The sequence below is a fragment of the Apis dorsata genome, unplaced genomic scaffold, assembly GCF_000469605.1.
Source record: "Apis dorsata unplaced genomic scaffold, Apis dorsata 1.3 scaffold_94, whole genome shotgun sequence".
Classification (NCBI taxonomy): Eukaryota; Metazoa; Arthropoda; class Insecta; order Hymenoptera; family Apidae; genus Apis; species Apis dorsata.
This window is the reverse complement of record NW_006263392.1, coordinates 411145-430971: the sequence shown is the minus strand read 5'-3', so window position 1 is coordinate 430971 and position 19827 is coordinate 411145. Positions and strand designations below refer to the sequence as shown.

The 19827-nt window shown below is 23.7% G+C and overlaps 3 protein-coding genes across 5 annotated transcripts; 1 reads left to right on the top strand and 2 right to left on the bottom strand.

The window, feature by feature from the left end:
• Window positions 1-210: 210 nt before the first annotated feature.
• LOC102675682 (zinc finger protein 26-like) lies at window positions 211-5088 on the top strand. Of its 3 annotated transcripts, none has more exons than XM_006611914.2 (4): window positions 211-496; window positions 828-1173; window positions 1243-2746; window positions 2835-5088. In XM_006611914.2, exons 1-4 carry the CDS (start codon window positions 323-325, stop codon window positions 4816-4818), a joined length of 4008 nt encoding a protein of 1335 aa, XP_006611977.1. In that variant the 5' UTR covers window positions 211-322; the 3' UTR covers window positions 4819-5088. The 3 variants fall into 3 exon arrangements, with proteins under 3 accessions (XP_006611977.1, XP_006611976.1, XP_031364517.1); XM_006611913.1 differs by having other exon boundaries at window positions 2832-5088; XM_031508657.1 differs by lacking the exon at window positions 211-496 and adding an exon at window positions 524-548 and having other exon boundaries at window positions 2832-5088.
• A 3088-nt stretch (window positions 5089-8176) lies between these two features.
• Window positions 8177-10687, bottom strand: LOC102675544 (transmembrane protein 209). Its single transcript, XM_006611912.1, has 8 exons — window positions 10518-10687; window positions 10300-10425; window positions 9914-10215; window positions 9506-9826; window positions 9310-9443; window positions 8873-9199; window positions 8569-8790; window positions 8177-8458 (listed from the first exon to the last, which is right to left on the bottom strand). The coding sequence occupies exons 1-8, from the start codon at window positions 10562-10564 to the stop codon at window positions 8330-8332; spliced, it is 1608 nt and encodes a 535-aa protein (XP_006611975.1). The 5' UTR covers window positions 10565-10687; the 3' UTR covers window positions 8177-8329.
• Window positions 10688-11451: 764 nt separating this feature from the next.
• Window positions 11452-14778, bottom strand: LOC102675400 (methylcrotonoyl-CoA carboxylase subunit alpha, mitochondrial). The gene is made up of 9 exons (XM_006611911.1): window positions 14747-14778; window positions 14586-14655; window positions 14130-14514; window positions 13700-14034; window positions 13278-13574; window positions 12790-13002; window positions 12099-12593; window positions 11814-12002; window positions 11452-11737 (listed from the first exon to the last, which is right to left on the bottom strand). Exons 1-9 carry the CDS (start codon window positions 14776-14778, stop codon window positions 11627-11629), a joined length of 2127 nt encoding a protein of 708 aa, XP_006611974.1. The 3' UTR covers window positions 11452-11626.
• Between the last annotated feature and the right edge of the window lie 5049 nt (window positions 14779-19827).

Sequence of the window (19827 nt, the reverse complement as noted above, 5' to 3'; positions counted from 1 at the left end):
TATATATATATATATATATGAATCAATAGCAAAAAATGATATAAAATATATATTATAATAATAAATTAATATAAATTATAATATGATAAAAAATATAAAAAGGGAATTTGATGAACTATCACAATAATACATTATTAAAGATATCAGAAGATACATTAGACAATTCATTTATAGTTAATGAAGGAGCTATATAATTGAAAATAAAGCTAAACAAAGATAACGATTGGTAGTAATCTGGAGGAAGTAAGAGATCAGGAAATTGTGGACTGCAGGCTGTGAACTGCGGGAAGCAGCACAGACCAGTCAGTCCACTAAACAAAACATGGACGCTGTGGAAATAAATACCTCCGATCCGTCACAAAACGAAGAGGGCACTGTGTCGACGGTGGAAATATGTCGCGTTTGTCTTCTTGGCAATGTAGTAATGCGAGACTTGTTTTTGGAAAGTGAGGTTGCATCCCTATCAGCAAAAGCAATGAGTTTTGCTAATGTTAAGGTTAGACATGTAATGTAGAGGTTATATGATATAGTATAAATCATAAGATAAAATATGTAATACGCTTGACTTTAAATGCATAGTTCATCCTCTTATTTTTAAAAGAAAAAATAAATAAAAGAAATATGAAAATTGAAAGATCGTTTACTATTTATAGTTGTCCATTTTGTTTTTTAATTTTCTGTCATATTTCTAATATATTTAATATATATATATATATATATATATATGTCTGTGTTATTATTCACATTTTTTTATCGCAATAAGGAATACATCTTGTGTATAATCAATTATTTTAACAAGAATTATTCATATAATTTGAATGTTTTAGATGTTACCCGGGGACGGTTTACCAACGCGTGTATGTTGGATGTGTGCGGATAGACTTGAATCTGCGTACGAGTTTAAATTACAGGTGGAGCAAGCGGACACAGTTCTCAGAGAAAAATTTGTTACTATGAATATGAAAGAAGAGTTATTTTTTAATGAAGTTGAAGTACATTTAGAGGCAGAAGAACAAAATGAAAATATAGGAGAAATGCATGTGGAAAATGATTATCAAAGCGCCGATACACTTACATCAATGTCTAGAGAAGAGAAATCATCGCTTTTGAAGAATCAATTAACTTTGTTACAGACAGAAAAATTAGACGAACAAGAAGAACAATCTATAACAGGTAAATAAAGATCCAATAAAAGATCAAAATTTTCATTTCTATTATTAACAAATCTTTTATGTTTCCCAGAACAGAATTCTAACACAGTTATAGAGGAAGTAATTGATCAAGCGATTACTACTGAACAATCAACAGAAGATTGCATAAATCATGAAGAAGAAGATATTAAAATTATCACAAACCCTCCTAAGAATGAAGAAATATTAAAACATGAAAATAGAGATAGTGATTGTCTTAAAAATATTTCAACAGTGGAACATGATTATATATTACAACAAAAATGTGTATTATCTAATACGAATCAACAAGAACAATTACAAGAACGTCATCATCAACTTCCTAATTCTGAGGAATCATTTCAGCGTGAGGATTGTACAGAATATGTAAATTTGTTGGTAAAAGCAGCAGATGCAACAAAACAAGAAAGAGATGACGAAGGAGAAAAATCTGATATTACAAATACAAATATTAAAGCAGAAATAGATTCTCAGAGCCAAAATGAAACTAGAAGAAGCAAACGTAAATTAGTCCGACGAAACATCGAAACCAAACGAGATTCTGATGAAGAAAATTATTTTGAAAATTTGAATTTAACCTCAAGATTGAAAAAATCCTTAGATCAATCGGAAAAAATTTTTTTTCTGTGCTATTTGTGTGACAAAGAGTTCTTATCAAAGAATATATTGAAAGAGCATATGCATTCTCACGAAGAAGTTCGAAAAACATTGTCTTTGAAAAAACTACCAGATACGCCACAAAAGAATATTTACAATCTTGCAAAATCACCTCCATCAGGTAAAAGATCAAACAAGTGTCCCTATTGTGGCAAACAATATATATATATAATTTCGTTCAGTAAACATTTAAAGAAACATGAAAGAGAGAAAGAAGAGGGAAAAGATGAATCAATGCCTTTAGAAATATCATTTCATGAAGATGAACACAGTTTAGATTTTGATGATTATGAAGATACACGACGATATTCAGATATTGAATATCGAAAAAAAGCCAAACAAAAAAAAGAAAACATTGCTAGGGAAATAGGAAGGGAAGGAATAGAAGAGGAGCAAGATCAAAATGTCCATAGAAAGGAAGATGAAAGGAATAAAACTAAAAATGTTAGTAATAACGATTGTGGAAACAATAATAACAATAATAAAAATAATGATCACGATGACGATGATGACGATGATGACGATGACTATGATAATGATAATCAAATGATAGAGAATCGCACTATTCATATAAAAACATTTACATGTGATAAATGCACAGAGAAATTTTATACGAAACGTAGTTTACGAAAACATACAATGTCGCATATTGCTCTTAAGTGCAGTATATGTGAAGAAGAATTCGATTCGCTAGAAAAATTAAGGAATCATCGAACAAAACATGTTATTGAAGGTGTGTTAACTGAACAGGAACTCGAAATGGATACAAAAAATTCGATCAATAATGAAGCAAATAATTATGAGACAATGGATAAAGAAAGTGAAGAAAAGAATTGCGGAATAGAAAATGAATCACTTTTGCCAGAAATTGAAAATAATATTTCAAAAAAAAACGACAGGTAGGTAAGAAATAAGATTTTATAAGTATTGCAAAAGAATCATTTATGAATTCATATCATTCTGACAAAGTATCATGTTATTTAGAAGCATGGAGATTCATCGTCATTCTGGAACCAACTATAATTGCAAGATGTGTTATCAACAATTTGCAACAAAGGATCTATTGCAGAAGCATATGGAACAACATGAACGTATAAAAACTTACAAATGTACACAATGTAATAAAACATTTAGTAATGAACTTACATTACGTAATCATCTTATAGCTACAAATCATAAAACTTTCCTTCATGGGCAAGAATATGATCCTAATAAACGTATTAAAAGAGTTGCCGCGAAAGCTGCGCAAAAAATTATAGATAAAATTAAAACTGAAGATGGCTTAGAAGATTATGATGAGGAGGAAAATAACGATAGAATAAATCGTGCTCATTCTACAGATAATAACCGGAATAAGCGAGAAATTTTTTCACAAAAGAGACATAATTATAAAAAAGAATTGGAATGTGCAAGTTGTAATAAAAAATGTAATTCAAAGCAATCATTAGCAAAACATATGGAACAACATGTGAAAGATGAGCAACAACGAGGTATAAAATTGGAAAAACAAAAGCAATCAATAGAAAAAAAAGAACGACAAAAGGATTGTTCTAATGAAGAGATAGATCATAGTGAAAACAGAGATGATTACGATTCAGATTTCGAAAGTGGTTTAGATTGGCCAATGGATAATCATGAATGCGCAAAATGTAAAAAACGATATAGCACGAAAAAATCATTATTACGTCATCAATTGCTGCATGAAGAACCAAATTTCGAATGTGATATTTGTAATGTCAAATTCTATCGTAAAGACAAATTAAAAGCTCATTATGATAAATGTTCTGAGAAAAATCCCGATCAAGTAAGAAAATGTAATATTTGTGGAGATACTTTTGAAAACAATGAGATTTTGCGAGAACATAGAGCAAAACATGTTACGGAGGGTATTCTTACAGAGGAAGACTTAAGAGATATTGAACCGCGACCTGAGGAGAAAAAACCAGGTGAAAAAATTGGAAGGAAGAGAAGAACCGATATTGTAGGTTTGGAGTGTACAGAATGTAACAAACAATATACATCAAGGAAAGGGCTTTTACGACATATTCAAGTTCATGAAGGAAAAAAGTACTTATGTGATATATGTCCAAAAAAATTTTATAGAAGGGAACATTTAAAGATACATGTAGCGAAACATAATATGATTAAACCATACAAATGTACACGTTGTACAAAGCGTTTCATTAAAGAAGAACAATTAACAAATCATTTATCAAAACATGATCGAACATTTAAAAAAAACAAAGAAACTGATAGCTCAAAAAGATTTCTTTGCGAGATTTGTTCCAAAAGTTTCACACAATCGACAACGTTAATTGCACATCTTAGAGCCCATAATGGCATTAAACCATATGTTTGCGAGGTTTGTTCACGACCGTTTACAACGAACGCCTATTTAAAAATGCATATGAGGACACATACCCAGGAACGACCATATATTTGTCAATATTGTTCACGAGCATTTGCTAGAGCTGATACTCTTGCTAATCATTTAACTTCACATACAGGCGAAGCTAAATATCATTGTAAATACTGTCCAAAGAATTTTCGCCGTCTTAAATCGCTCAAAGAACATGTTTTTATTCATACTGGTCAAAGACCTTATGCTTGTCCTACTTGTGACCGACGATTTAATAATAATGGAAGTCGTTACGCTCATAGTAAAAGGTGCAAACAAAATTTTGTTCAAAATCAAAATCGTACTCAAGCATTAATTACGCAAGTGCAACCAGCTCAAAATCAACAAAGAGTGCTACAACAGACCACACTTGGACAAGGACAAATAGTAAAGACTCAAAATATTAAAACGATTACTATTACTAGGCAACCTGAACCAGTCACTGCTCAACAAACAGTTATGCAGCATCAAGAGATATTAATGCCTTTAATTCTCCCTCTTACAGTCACTCTTACCGATGTCGGTGAAGAAGTAATTTTGCCAGAAGGAACCAAAATATTTACTACATCATAAATTGATATATAATTCTTTTGCATATTTACTCAATTTTTTTTTTATTTCTATTATAAAAACAAATATATTTCATAATCGCAAGAAAAAATATAAGGAACAAATTGAAAATGCAGAAATTCAATATGCTATTTTTGACTTTGTATTATATGTTATATATCTCTGTTTATATTTAAATATGAACTGTAGCTGTTGTAAACTATTGGGATTGGATAAAATTGTTTAGAACATAAAAAATGTAAAAATGAAAGAAAAAGAAAGAAAACAAAAAAAGAAAAAAAGCAACCAAATGAATACTTTTTTCATGAAAATAATTTGAAGTTTTCTTTCTGATTAATTCAAATATGTTTCTAAATAACCATTTATTTTATTCCAAGCAATTGTTTTAAAAAAATAATTATTCTATGTCATATATTTCAAATCAATTCATTTAAATCATTTCCTGATATGTGTATCTTTTTTTCGGTTATTTCTGTTTGAAAAGCAATTATTATTGCGATTTATAAACATATGTATATGCATAAATATACACGTGCATGTATGCACGCAGATATATTGAATAATATATTGTGAAAATATTTTATGAATTCATTTATAAATTTATATTTTATTTAAAATAATTATTGAACGTTCTATAATTTAATGACAATTAATGTTTTCAAACAATACGAACATATATAATATAATCAATAATAAATTTTTGATTTTATTATAAATATATAATTTTTTAATATTGTTACAATAATAATATTAAAAAAAGAAAAAAATTATTATCGTAATTTAATAATTATTAAAACAACATTTAGTCTTAAAAAATTATAATCTCTTCAAAAATTATAAACTAATGTACAAACAAATTTGCTGCTTTTTATCTGTATCTTTATTATAACATATAATTATAGTGTATATACTGATTAATCTTAAACATAAAGAAACCGTTATCTAAAGAATGTATTATACATTGTACGAAAAGTTCAATATAATTTTTTACAAAATATGGATTTTTAATTACAAGAAAAAAGAAAAAAAAATTACAAGATTGTATTATGTATAAATTATGTTAATGATAATGTTAAAAGTAATTGCATTTCTTATGTAGCACGATATCGATGGAATGAACATCAATTTTACAATTAGATACAATGCATTTATTTAACCAGATTGTTTCAATTTTAAGAATTTCGCGAAAAATTCTTTATGATATTTGTTATATTATGTGTGCATATGTATATTCAATACAATACATTATATTAAAATTTGTAAAATAAAACAAAAAACTTATAAAAAAGAAATTATATACTATTACAGTGTATTATGTTTTACTTTCAATGGATGCGGATATATGTGATTTATGATTTATTTGTACATATATTTAAATAGTGTGAATAAAATATATTCGTAATATCAATATAATTATAAAATGATTTATAATTTTTACTTTAATGATAAATTCTATGATAAATTTTGTCAAGTGACAAAGGTAAGTATGATATAATGTCCGATTTTAATCTACAATTATGTGTAAAATATTCTGTATTATTATTGTATTAGTTCAAATAAAAATTAAATGGTTTCAAAAAGGATATAATATGATGTAACTAATAATGATATAACTAGTTTTTTGAATGAATAATAGGTATAATTTTGTTGTGAGATTTAATATATAAAATATAAAAAAAAATTATAAATAAACAAGAACAGCTTCATATATTTCTTATTTTTCATATAATAATAAGTTTTACAAAATTCAAATTGTACAATTATACATTAAATTTTTGATTAATATAATAAAATTATAATTACATTTGATAGTCAGATAATGTTACAGAAAAATTATGTTTCACTAAAACCATTCAATTCCTGTTTGAATCCATTTTTTATAATGTTATAAATAATTTATATTTATAAATTGAATATTTTATACATATAGAATGTGTGCATATATATATAATTATAATAAAATCTAATTCTAATAATATCCAGATAAAATTATAATTATAGCAGACATAACTCGAAATAAGTTATTTAGACAAATTATATTGTTTATTTTATATTAAACAAAAACATATATTAACGAAAAATATATAAAGTATTAATATATTCATGAAATATTTTTAGAAAATTGATTCTAGATTTCAAAAAAAATATAAAGATTAAAAGTTAATATAATAAAAATTTTAGTTAAAACTTTTATTTATTAATGAGTTTTCCAAAATTTTCGAAATGAGCAATTAAACGAAATGACAGAATGAAATGATTCTATCTCTATTATTGTCGCTCAATTTTCATCTCGCTAACACAAACTTAAATTGTTTATAACTTAAGAAATAAACTCAATTCATTTTTGTACATCATTTTTTGTATTTATTTTTGTCCTTTTTGATTTTTCAAAACTATATTAATACTCTGTACATTTATTTTAATTAATAAAATATTATGAAAATATAAAAAATATTTTTTGAAAAATTATTTATTTCTGAGAAATTTTAAATCTAGTATGAACATAAGCGGATAAGAATCATATAATAATCAAAAAACAAAATTATGCTGTATTTATATCATCGAATAAAGGTTAGATAAGAATACCATTGACGTATATATTTTAATACAGTCTATTTTTTTGACATAATTCAAAGTTTCAAAAATATTAATGTGTCTAAAATCAATAAGTATTTAAGACTTTGATTGGATTAAATGCAAATTTTTATTATTGCATTATTGCTCCGAAATAATACAAAAAATCTATAATAATTCTAAAGAAACTCCACAAATAAAAATTGATATAAGAAATTCTATTAAAGTTCTTTTTTTAAATTATAAATTATTTCATTTTATATTAAATAAAGTAAAATGAAAAGAATATAACATAAATAAAATTTTTTGCATATCAATTTTATATTTAGAAATTATTTCTTAAATTTTTCATCTAATTTTATAACAAACATCTGTATACATGAAATTTTTTTTTAATTTATAAAATATTAATATATTCACGGAACTTCTTTAGAGAATTGATTCTAAAAATCAAACAAATAAAAAGTTATACAAAAATAACTTCTTTATTAGCTTACACAATTGTAAGCAATTTAAGTACATTAATTGAATCAAGATGAAGATATAACTATCTCATTATCTCTATCTAACACAAATTTCAATTGTTTATAATTTAATAATAAATAATATTTACACCAAATAAACTTTTGAAGCGGCTTTTGATTTTTTTTATGTTTAATATTATATTTAATTTATATTTTAATATATAAACTTTTGTTTGTTTTGATTTGCAAAATTGAAGTTTCAAATCTTAAAGATGTTTCACGAATATAATATCTTGTATATTTTAATTAAGATAAAAAAAAAGTACAAAAAACACTGAATATAATTTCACACATGAAGAATACATATCAAGAAACAAATTATTAATAATAAAAATGCAAGTGAAAAAAAAAATAAATATTACATCATCAAATATTTGTTATATATATGATATTATTATTTGCTGAATATCAAATATTCAATTATCGATTACCCATAAAACGTTTATACCTGATGTACCTAAATTTACACGACCTAGCATACCATGATCTCTTGTTTTAACGATGTATAAAAATAATAGAAATGTATGAAATAAATTGTTCCTACCCTAAAAATGAAAAAAAATAATTAATATCAATTCACAATATCATATTTAATTTAATATTAAAATGAAAATAAGAGAAAATAATGATAATAAATTTAATAAAATTTATTTACACGTTGTATTTCTTCATAATCGCTAGGTGATGAATCCCCAGAATGTGCCAAATTATAATGTGGTGGATTTATAGATTGACATACTACGATAGGTCCCTTACTACGTGGTAAAGCCATTCCTGACCTAGCCATATATCTTGATGTAAATGGTCGTGCATCAGGTTGATCTAAAGGAGCTTCTAATTGCGTATCCATGTATGTTGAAACTAAGTGCATAATTATCTAAAAAAATAATGAAAGTATATATTGTATTGATTTTAATTATTTGTCTAAATGTTATTTTATAACTTTTAAAAGAATTTACCACAGAATCAGTTGGTAAACTAGAATCCCATTCTTTGCCATTATGAGGTCCTCCACCATTCCATTTAAATTCGCTCATTGATCCTCCTTTAGCAAGAATTTTAATTCTCTTAATTAAGTATTCTTGATTATTAGACAATTCTAAAAAAGGTACTAAAGTTGGTAAAGTAGGAATAGCAGATACTAAGAATGGTGCTTGTGCAAGTTTTCTCAATCTATGTAATCCCACATATCCTGGTTGAGAATCACTTAAACCATGACGAATTAATGCTAAACAAACATTATCAATTTCAGTTGCTACTCGTTCAATAACTGTTTTGCTAATCCACTGCAATAATTAATATTGATTTATATTTTTTATATATTATAAATATTTTGTTATATATTTTTTGTTATAATGTAAATATTATGTTGAAATATATTCAATATCTAATTTACCATGCGAAGATTGGCTGTCCATTCATTTACTTTAATTGAATCAATTCTATATTTCCTCCAAACATTTGATGCACCGAATATACCTCTAGGTGAATTTCCTTCTTCAGCACCTGGACTAACTGATTTTGATTTATCTATGAAAAAGAAAAGTAATATAATTTTTGTTTTTAAAGAAAAAAATTATCCATAATCTTACCTATAATTGGTGCTACTTGGTATGCACATCTTCTCAATAATGGAGAAACTTCTCCAGGACTTCTAATTGCTGGATGCGACCAAAATGAACTAAGTAAATTAGAAGGTTGATCAATGTCTATAGATAGAATATTTTTTTTTTGACGTGCTTTTTCCAAGTAATTTTTTAATTCCTTCTCATTTTGAATTAAATCCTCATTAGTTAAATTTCCATTTGTTGAAATATTAAAAGGCTTATTAAAAGATCCATTAGGACTAGAAGCTGATTTTTGAGATGTAGGACTATCATATTTAAAAAATTGATTTGATGGTGAAAAATCCTCTTGAACATAAAATATATATATATATATACATATATTTCATAGAAATTTTCTAGATAATATTAGAATGAAAAAAAAATATTTCATACTAGATTCACTTAATCCTGTAGAACTAAGTGGGACCATTCTTTTGTTAAGACTTATACATGATAAATTTAATGGAATTATTGGTTCAGATATTTTTTGAGATAATGGTAATTCATTCTTAAAAAAAGGATCATCTTCTGATACACCCAATAGTCGTCTTTGTTTAGGACTCAATAAAATTGGTTGTAAAGAAAAGTTTGACCATGCATATCTTGTGATATGATATAGAGCATTTAATGCAAATATTGAGGCCAAACACCATTCAGCCCAACAAAATGGTTTATATGCTGCACCTCCATATAATCTGAGAAAATAATATATTAATTTTATATATTTTTATATTGATAGAATGAATGATTGGAATATAAAAAAAATATTAATTGTTTACATATCAAAAACGAGAATTCCAAGTAAAGAACTATTGACAAAAAACCATGTAATACTATTTCTTGCTTTATTTTGTGCTTGTTTTATATTGAGCGTTTGTTCAACTTGAGGTTTGGCACTCAGAATTCTATAAATTAAATAATTTAAAGTGACATGTGAAACATATAATAATTAATTTTCTAACCTCAATTATTTTCTATATTTCATATATTATATTACCTCGCATTAGGAGAAATACATCGCATAGGAGATTGAAAATTACTCATTTTTCTTATTATTTTTCTTTCTTTTTTTTTTCCGTTTTATTAATTTATTTAAAAAATCATTTCAAAATCGCTCTGCCATTCTTAATCATATATCTCTTCATAAATAAAATAGTACGTTTGGCGCACTTTTCATAATAATGAAATGGAATGAAATATATAGTTTCAACTAATATAATATTTTAGTAATTAAATTGTATTAATTATATGTGTATACAGAATATACAGAATATTAATATATTCATGGGATATTTTTGAAAGATTGATTCTAAACCCAAACAAACACAAAAGTTAGTATGCAAAAATTTTGATTAAAGTTCATTTATTAAATTATAAACAATTAAAAATTACATGAGATAAAATTTTATCTTTATTACATTATCGACTTTGTTCTATTTCCTTCATCTAATACAAACTTACATTACTTATAATTTAATAAATAAATTCTAGTTGATATTTTTGAATTTTCTCTCTCTAGAATATATTAATGTCTCATGAATATATTAAAATCATATATATCGTATATGGTTAGCTTATTAAAAAATTTATATGAAAAATTGCATATTATAAATGCACTTAATATTGTTATAAACAATTTTTTTTTTAAATAATATTCATTAAACGATTCTGATAAAATTTTTTATTCCAAACACGAATTTAAAAGAAATACTTTATTTCTCTCAGTTTTTGTGAGAACATGAAATTTTGTACAAATACATAATTTTATTTATAAATTTTATTTATAAATATAAAAGATGTTATGAAAATTAAAAATAATAAAACATCTAATTTAATTTTGAATAATGTGCAAACATTTAATTGAAAATAACTACATTATATTTCATACTATTATTTAATTAAAAAAAAATCAATGCATAAGTTTTTGATAATTTTTTTTATGAAAGGTTTTTAGTTTTATTTTTTCAAAAAGTTATTTATTTAATATAAATTTTTTATATATTATTAATTTCTAAAAATAAAACTACTTGATTGATTATGAATTTGGAAAAAAAAGTGAAATTATAATTAATTAAGATAGATACAAATATTAATATATACATTAGTTTAAGATATAGATTCAGTTAGTTTAATAAGAAGTTTATCTTTCGGCACATTATCACCTATTGAACATAGTATACTTTCAACAATTCCATTTGTGGATGCTCTGACAATATGCTGTAATAAAATTAACTTTTAAACATAAATAAAAATATTTAAAATTATAATGATATTGAAATTAGTATAAACATACTTCCATTTTCATGGCATTAATCACAAGTAAAGCGTCTCCAATTTTTACAGTATCTCCTTTTTCAACACATAACTTTTCTATAAAACCTGGTATAGGACTTAAAGCTCCGTATGGATTTAACTCAATCTGATTATTTGTGATATTGTGGAGAAATTTTGTAGGAGATATATTAAATTGCCATTCACGATCCTATAAATTGAAATTGAAATAAATAACTTTTTGAGTGATTTTTTAATTAAATCATTCGATTTAATTAAAAACATATTAGAAAGAAAAAATATTAGCTTTGGTGAATAAATGTAATTTGTCATGAATTTTGATTATTCTTGTTTTGGTAATTGTTTCATCAATTTCGGTACATAATTCCAATGAATTTTCTTTCTCTTTTAATAAGCCAGTTATTCTTTTCCAAGGACCAATTTGATTGATTCTCATAGAATAAATCTCAGGTTGGATGTATTTTACTTCAACTTTAATATCATCATCATAAACTTTAAAACAAAAAGTTCGCATTAAAGTATGATTTAATCTTAAACCAATTTCAGTTGCAAAAGGACTGAAAGGATCAAGAGTTGTAAAAGATGATTGTAAAGAATGCCTATCTTCATAAAGTATTAAGGCAAGAGCAGCCTGAGCTGCAATATGACTTGGTATTTGTAATTTTCGAAATAATTTTTGATAATGTTCTTCTATGAAGCCAGTATGTACTTGCCCTTGCCGAAAATTCGAATGAGAACATAAGTCTTTAATAAATTCTATATTAGTGTCAATTCCTGCTATCTAAAAATATATGCAAAAATTATTGTGAATAAATTAAATATTGTAAATTTTTAAATTAATTGCATATGCTTATATAATATATAATATTATATTGTATATAAATGTATTATATGTATATATATATTTGTTTTTTAATATCAATAAAAATATATATATAAAATATAATCATGTGTTATCTAATTGAAATTTTACTTACATTAAAATTATTTAACTTTGATTTAAGTATATTTAAAGCTTCTTCTCTATCTCTTCCCCAAACAATCAATTTTGCAATTAATGGATCATAATGCACAGATATTTGATCTTTCTCACGAACTCCAATTTCTACTCTAATTGCTTTATTCCTAATATCCGGAATTCTCATATAAGATAATTTTCCTGCTCCTGGTAGAAAATTCTTTCTTGGATTCTGTAATTTATAATATTTGTATATTATATTATTATATTTATATATTATATATTATATATTATATGTATATTATATTTATATATAATCAATTATAAAAAATAATTAAAAATGATAAGATTCAATAAATTGTTATAAGATTTAATAAATTGTTTATAGAATTAATTAGTTAGGAAAAAAATTAACTATTTTATTTTGAAAAAACATAAGGTATACATTTTATATAAAAAATATTTTGTAAATGTTTTGTTTGCTTTTAAAAAAAATAATATGATTACCTCAGCATAAATTCTTGCTTCAAAAGCATGTCCTTTAAAATTAATTTGTGTTTGTTTTAATGGAAGTTCTTCTCCTGCTGCTATTCGCAATTGCCATTCAACTAAATCCAATCCTGTAATTAATTCTGTAATAGGATGTTCTACTTGAAGACGTGTATTCATTTCCATGAAATAAAAATTATTTGTATTACAATCCATTATAAATTCAACAGTGCCGGCGCCAATATATCCCACGGTTTTTGCCACTTGAACTGCTGTTGTGCCTAAATCTGATCTTAAATTTTCTGAAATTCCAGGCTAGATCATAAAATTTTTTATATAATTTTTATACTTAATTTTATAGTTTTTAAATTAAATCATTATAATATTGCTATATATTTATTAAAGTTAATATTGTTAAAATTAAAAATTTAAATACATACTGCAGGTGCTTCTTCAATAATTTTTTGATATCTTCTTTGAATAGAACAATCTCTTTCAAACAAATGAACAATATTTCCATGTTTATCTGCAAAAACTTGTATTTCAATATGTCTTGGATTATTGATGTATTGTTCAAGTAAAATGGCTGAATCATTAAATGCGTTTTCACATTCAGTCTTTGCACATTCTAAAGCTTCAATAAACTCCGATTCTTTCAAAGCTATTCTCATTCCTTTGCCTCCTCCACCACATATAGCCTTTATCATTAAAGGAAAACCTATCTTTTTTGCTTTCAGTAATAAGATTTCATTAGATTGGTCTTTTCCATGATATCCTAATTTTATTAATATTATAATATAATATTTTATTTAATATATATATAAAATTGTATATAAGCTTATACATTAACATTAATTACTACATTAATACCTGCTATAACAGGAATTCCAGCTTTTGTCATTATATTCTTTGAAGTACTTTTAATTCCCATATTTTTAATTGCATTTGCTGGAGGACCAATAAATATAATATTTTCTTTCTGACAAAATTCTGCAAATTCTGCATTTTCTGAAAGAAATCCATATCCAGGATGAATTGCTTGACATTTTGATTTCTTTGCTATAGATATAATTTTGTCCTGTCTTAAATAACTTTGATTCGGAGGAGCAGGACCAATATAATATGCTTCATCTGCTTGTTCAACATGTAAAGAATCTTTATCCACATCACTATATACTGCTACAGTCTGGATTCCTAATCTTTTAGCAGTTTTTATTACACGACATGCAATCTCTCCTCTATTTGCAATTAAAATCTATAATATGATAGAGAATTTTACAAATTAAGTTAATTTTCAAAATTATGAATTAAAATATTAGTTTCTACTTTGTTGAATCTGCCAGTTGTGATCTTCGAAGTATGTAAATTATTTATATGTGAAATTATTCTACTGCATCTATTAATAACAATATATAATTAGTTAATTTTGTGCAAACAAATATTAAATATTTAATCTTATATATGAGATCTTTTTATAATTTACTTACTGTAAAATTGACATTTTTTCTATTACATACATGATTCACATATAATAAAAATGATAGCAATATATCATAATAATATATAATAATATAGATTTTAGAAATTTAGATATAAATTTTAAGATTTTAAAAATTTCCAGCAGTTTCTATATATGCAATATCAATAATTTCTAACCTTTATAAAAAGATTACACACACACACACGCATACACACGCACACAAGTATATTATATTATCATTTAGATAGATAAATATAATAAATCATAAAAATATTTAGATATTAGTTAAACTTTGACTTCTATATCATATCTAAGAAAATAATATATATAAAATAAAACAATAACAAATATATATATTGTATATATATATCTATAATACATACGTATTTTACATATAAATGTCAAATAAAAAGTTCTGATTTAATATAAGTCATTATTTAAATATTAAAAAAATATGGAAAAAGAGTAAATTTTCATAAAAATATTTAGATTTTTAACAAATTTAATATAAAAAAGCTAAATTAACAATTTTTTTGATATTTTTGATATTTTTTTATGCATTTTATAATATACTTAATAAAAATTATTTTTTGTTGAAAAATATTAACATTGTATTTTATTTCTCTGTTAAATAAATTTATCATTTTTTTTATTATTAGTATCTATTATTGTTTTTTATTGATTTAATGGTTTAATTTATGTAAAAATTATTTTTTTTTTTACAAAAAAAAAATGAAAATTTTGATTGCCTAAAGTATAAAATTACTTTAATTATTTCCTAACTTTTATTAATTATAGATTATGAATAAAAAATTTTAACTCATAAGGAATCGAATTCGCGATCTTTGCACATTAGCACAATACTCTATTTTTTTTTAGTAATATATTTAATTAAAAAAATATGTATTACATTGATTGTATGTATATACGTATATATATATAAAAGAAACAATTATCAAAAGAGTCATAATTATCTGAATAGTAGATTCAATTCATCAAAATTTCTTCTAGTCTCACTGCCGTTAGTATGTGGAACATATGTATAAGTGTACAATGAGTATATTTATCGATATTACTAATGATATGTTATGAGAAAGAAAAAATAAAGCTATAAAAAATTTATACCTTATATTTTGTATAAAAAAACTCTGTTGATATGTTGATGAGATATGAATTGAAGATAATGAATTTATGAAATGCGTAATGATTGGTGATGATAAATGAAATAGTAAAAAATAATATTTATTTTATTTAATAATATTTTATATTATTTTTATTTAATTTTAAAACGTGATATTAATGATTTATTCTGTTATTCTTTTTGTTATTTATACAACTTGATGTCACTTTATATTAGAATTGACATTTATAGTTTATTTTCAAATGTTTGTTTATTTATGCGAATTTTTTTTTGTTTATTTATGATTGTCATATGTTTTTTTATTTCTTTTTTTCTCACTTTTTTTATATTTAATATTTTTATATTATTAAATTTTTTATATTTAATAATTTTATATTAATATTTTTATATTTTTATTTTTATTTTATAATAAGGATTGTCTTATTGAATCACAGAATACTTTATTAAATTTCTTGTAATTGATGTAATTCTTGAATGGAAAAGTTTCATTGTAGACATAATTATTTTTATATGATCATTTAATATTTTAGTTATGTTTGTTTGATATTGATCTTTTTTCGATGTCTTAATCAATAATAGAAACAGGAATTATCTTTTTATTATATTATATTAAAATTATCTAATAGTATAAATGTTTGAATTTATGGATACCTCTGTATTAGAGTTTCTTGAAAATTGTTAATCTATTATTGCTTACTTTTTTACTTCTTTGTTTTGACTGGAATTAATATTAATATTAATATTAATTCATATTAATTTGCTAAATAATTCCTGGTGAATTGTATTATGAAATTATTTATACATAATTGGGGCTGCAAAAGAATAACTATTATTAATAGTTATTCTTCTCTAATTGCTATGTTGAGATTATGTAGTTTGAGATGCTAAAATCTTTCAAAAATTCGTAATTTTTAATTTTTCTATTTATTCTGTATTTGTGTTCCATTATGCAATTATTAGAAATAGTTACTGATAAATCATATGATAGTATATGATTTTGAATAGATATTTTTTATAAAAAATAGCATTGTTTTGTTTTTATAATAGTTTTCATTGAATTTTTATGTAAGAATCCAGTCTAGCTAAATAGTCAAGATAGATTTTTAAATATTATTTAATTATTTTGTTTGTACAAGACTTCAGATTATTTATTTCAGAATTTTTATTTGGAATGATAGCTTCAGCTTTTTTTGTTCAATCAAGAAGTGATTAGTGATTCTAAGTAAAATTTTAAATAGAATTGATTTGCATTTTTCTGAATTTATTTTAAGATTCCATTTAGAATAATATTGTGAGCTTGTGTACTGTAATGTGATGTGTGCTTAAATCTATTTTCAACTGCATAGATTATTAGGTCATTTGCAAAAATTATTGAATAATATTAATATGATTGAATAATATGAATTGATTCCTCTTCTCCTTCTTTTATTTCAAATTTAAGTATGGAATTGAGATTTTCATTAGTGTTTATAAATTTCTTATTGAATTATATCTCAGATTATATATAGGATTAGATGTAATTGGAATGCTTTTTTTGTAGCTTAACTCATTTAGCTATACTGAATAGAAAGCTTTTTCAATGTCAAGGAAAACTTCTTACTATTTTGTTAGAATGTAGTTGCTTATTGATGTTGTTATTTTAAGTATTGCATTATGAAATATTGATATCTCATTGTGTTATCTGGAATGATTTTGTTATGTTTTATGTAGTAATTTAGTGTATTATTGATTATAACTTGATTTATTTTATTATTATTGTTAGTAAGAGTTATTGGACAATAGTTGGCTCAATCAATTGTATTGGATTCTTTATTTTTTTTGGAATGATTTTCATGTTTTCAGAAAATAGCAATGGTTGGTGCGTTGTTGAAAATAATAGTTATTTTCTGAAAAATACTTGAATATTATTGCTTGTTGTCGATTCCTAATGACATTTTGTTTTGGAAAGATTTGAATATTTGTTTTACTAATTAATAAACTAAAATAATCATCTTTTGTAATTTGAGCTAGCTTTAGGTTAGTTACTGTATTTTCCTTGGTGGTATAATTAAAATATTTTTGGTAGTTTTAATTCCATCAGTATTGTATTAATTTCTTTTGCCATCTATTATTTTAGTCTTGTTTTTATTGTCGTGTCGTTAATTGAGTTAATTCAACTTGAATTGTATGTCATTGATTTCAATTTTATTGTTAGAATATGAGAATGTTTTAATAAAATTAAGTTAATTTTGTAAACTAAAAGTAAGTTTTGATCTATTATCAATATAGATTTTTTTCTTTTTATCTTGTTGTTGTTTTTTATAGTTTATTCTTTTCATTAAATTTTTCCTTTATTTAGTTGAAGCTTTTTCATATTTATATTTTCCATTAATTTCTTTGATCAGATATTTTAAAATTATTGACATGAGGAAGTTTGTTTTTTGAGGATTTTTTTTATTCTATTTAGTTTCATAAGAATAATAGATTTATGTTTATGTAATTTTAGAATTTTTTTATTTAAATTTCATTATGTTATATGTGGATTCTTTGATTGATACATTGTATTTGTTGGATAGTGGATTGTGTTTATATAGGGTTATAATATATTGATTTCTTTAATTGTGGGATCATGTGGGAAGGAAATTATTCGATAATAAATTAATAAATTAAAATTTCACAATTTTTTCTAGTTAATGGATTTATAAAACAAGTTTTGTTACTGAGATGTAGAATACTTGCATTAAAATTTTTATTATTGCATGTGATCATTATAGTTCAATATTCTAAAAGTTTATTATATTTATTTAAGAAGATTTGTGAATTGTAACGTGTTATCTGCTATGAAAGTAATTCCTAATCCATTTCCACTTATTAAATCCAATTAAATTCTTTGATTGTATTAATTGATTCTTCTCAATTTTTATGTTTTGGTAATATTAATATCATCAATGTGTTACCTACTTTGTCTAAGAGATTTTTGAAAAAATTGTCTTGTTCTTTAATGAATTTATAGTTGTTGTTTGCATAAACATTAATAATAAATTTTGGTATTGTTGTTGATATAGATTGTGAATAGACATAGAATTTTGACAATAATTGACAATAGTTGACAATAGTATATTCTAAAATGTCATTGTGTTATGAGGTAGAGTGTAAGACAGATTTCAAATTTTAGATGTCTTCGGATAAGTATTGCTGTGCCTCTTCCTTTGCTTCTTGGTCTATTTGTCTTTGTATAGTACAATTAAAATCTTATTTAGTGAATTTTTTGGATATGATAATGATTATTGTAGTTGATAAATTGTTAATTCATGAATTAGTATATATTTTTGTTGAATTGATATTATGGAGTTCACATTTATTGATATTATTTAAGTTATTTAAGTTTTTATAGTCCAATAATTGTTCATCCTTGTATTATACTTATTATTATTGTATATCTAAGTTATCTGTAATGACTTCAATATTGATTGATTTTATTGCAACTTATCTGATCTCATATAGTTGTATATATAGTTGTTGCAATTCTCTTTTGAGACTTTCTATCATTGATATGAAACTTAAGTTTTGGGAATCTGTGACTTTGTGAGTGCGAGTTTTCTAAATATGGTAAGTATGATGCAGGGTGATTGATAGTTTAGGTTGACCTTTGGTTTGAATTAAGAGATATTTTCTTAAAAGTTTATATGTTCATAATATTTTAGTATTTGTAGCTTGAGCATATGACTTATTGAGATTAATACAATTATTTATGTATGTTAATCGTTTCTGGTTCAATCATATTTCAATTTTGTGTTGATTTTCTCTAATTTTCTTATGATATTTGATGTACTCTTTATGATGCTAAGTAACTCTTTTTTATAACATTTGAGAGTAATTTTTTCATTCGATTGTGTAATTTTGCAATTCCTAAGACTAATTTCTTATACATTTGATGCATTTGAAATAAAAAGCACTTGTTGCTTGCA

Bases quoted from the DNA above. Each gene is read 5' to 3' on its own strand.
- LOC102675400 (XM_006611911.1), bottom strand. From the start codon at position 14,778: ATGTATGTAATAGAAAAAATGTCAATTTTACA. The intron at 12,594-12,789 runs GTAAGTAAAATT...ATATATTTTTAG, and splicing joins CAAAGTTAAATAATTTTAAT to ATAGCAGGAATTGACACTAA. The intron at 12,003-12,098 runs GCTAATATTTTT...TTCAATTTATAG, and splicing joins AATTACATTTATTCACCAAA to GATCGTGAATGGCAATTTAA.
- LOC102675544 (XM_006611912.1), bottom strand. From the start codon at position 10,564: ATGAGTAATTTTCAATCTCCTATGCGATGTATTTCTCCTAATGCGAG. The intron at 10,216-10,299 runs GTAAACAATTAA...TTATTTTCTCAG, and splicing joins GGAATTCTCGTTTTTGATAT to ATTATATGGAGGTGCAGCAT. The intron at 8,791-8,872 runs GTAAATTCTTTT...TTATTTTTTTAG, and splicing joins GTTTACCAACTGATTCTGTG to ATAATTATGCACTTAGTTTC.
- LOC102675682 (XM_006611913.1), top strand. From the start codon at position 323: ATGGACGCTGTGGAAATAAATACCTCCGATCCGTCACAAAACGAAGAG. The intron at 497-827 runs GTTAGACATGTA...TGAATGTTTTAG, and splicing joins TGAGTTTTGCTAATGTTAAG to ATGTTACCCGGGGACGGTTT. The intron at 2,747-2,831 runs GTAGGTAAGAAA...CATGTTATTTAG, and splicing joins ATTTCAAAAAAAAACGACAG to AAGCATGGAGATTCATCGTC.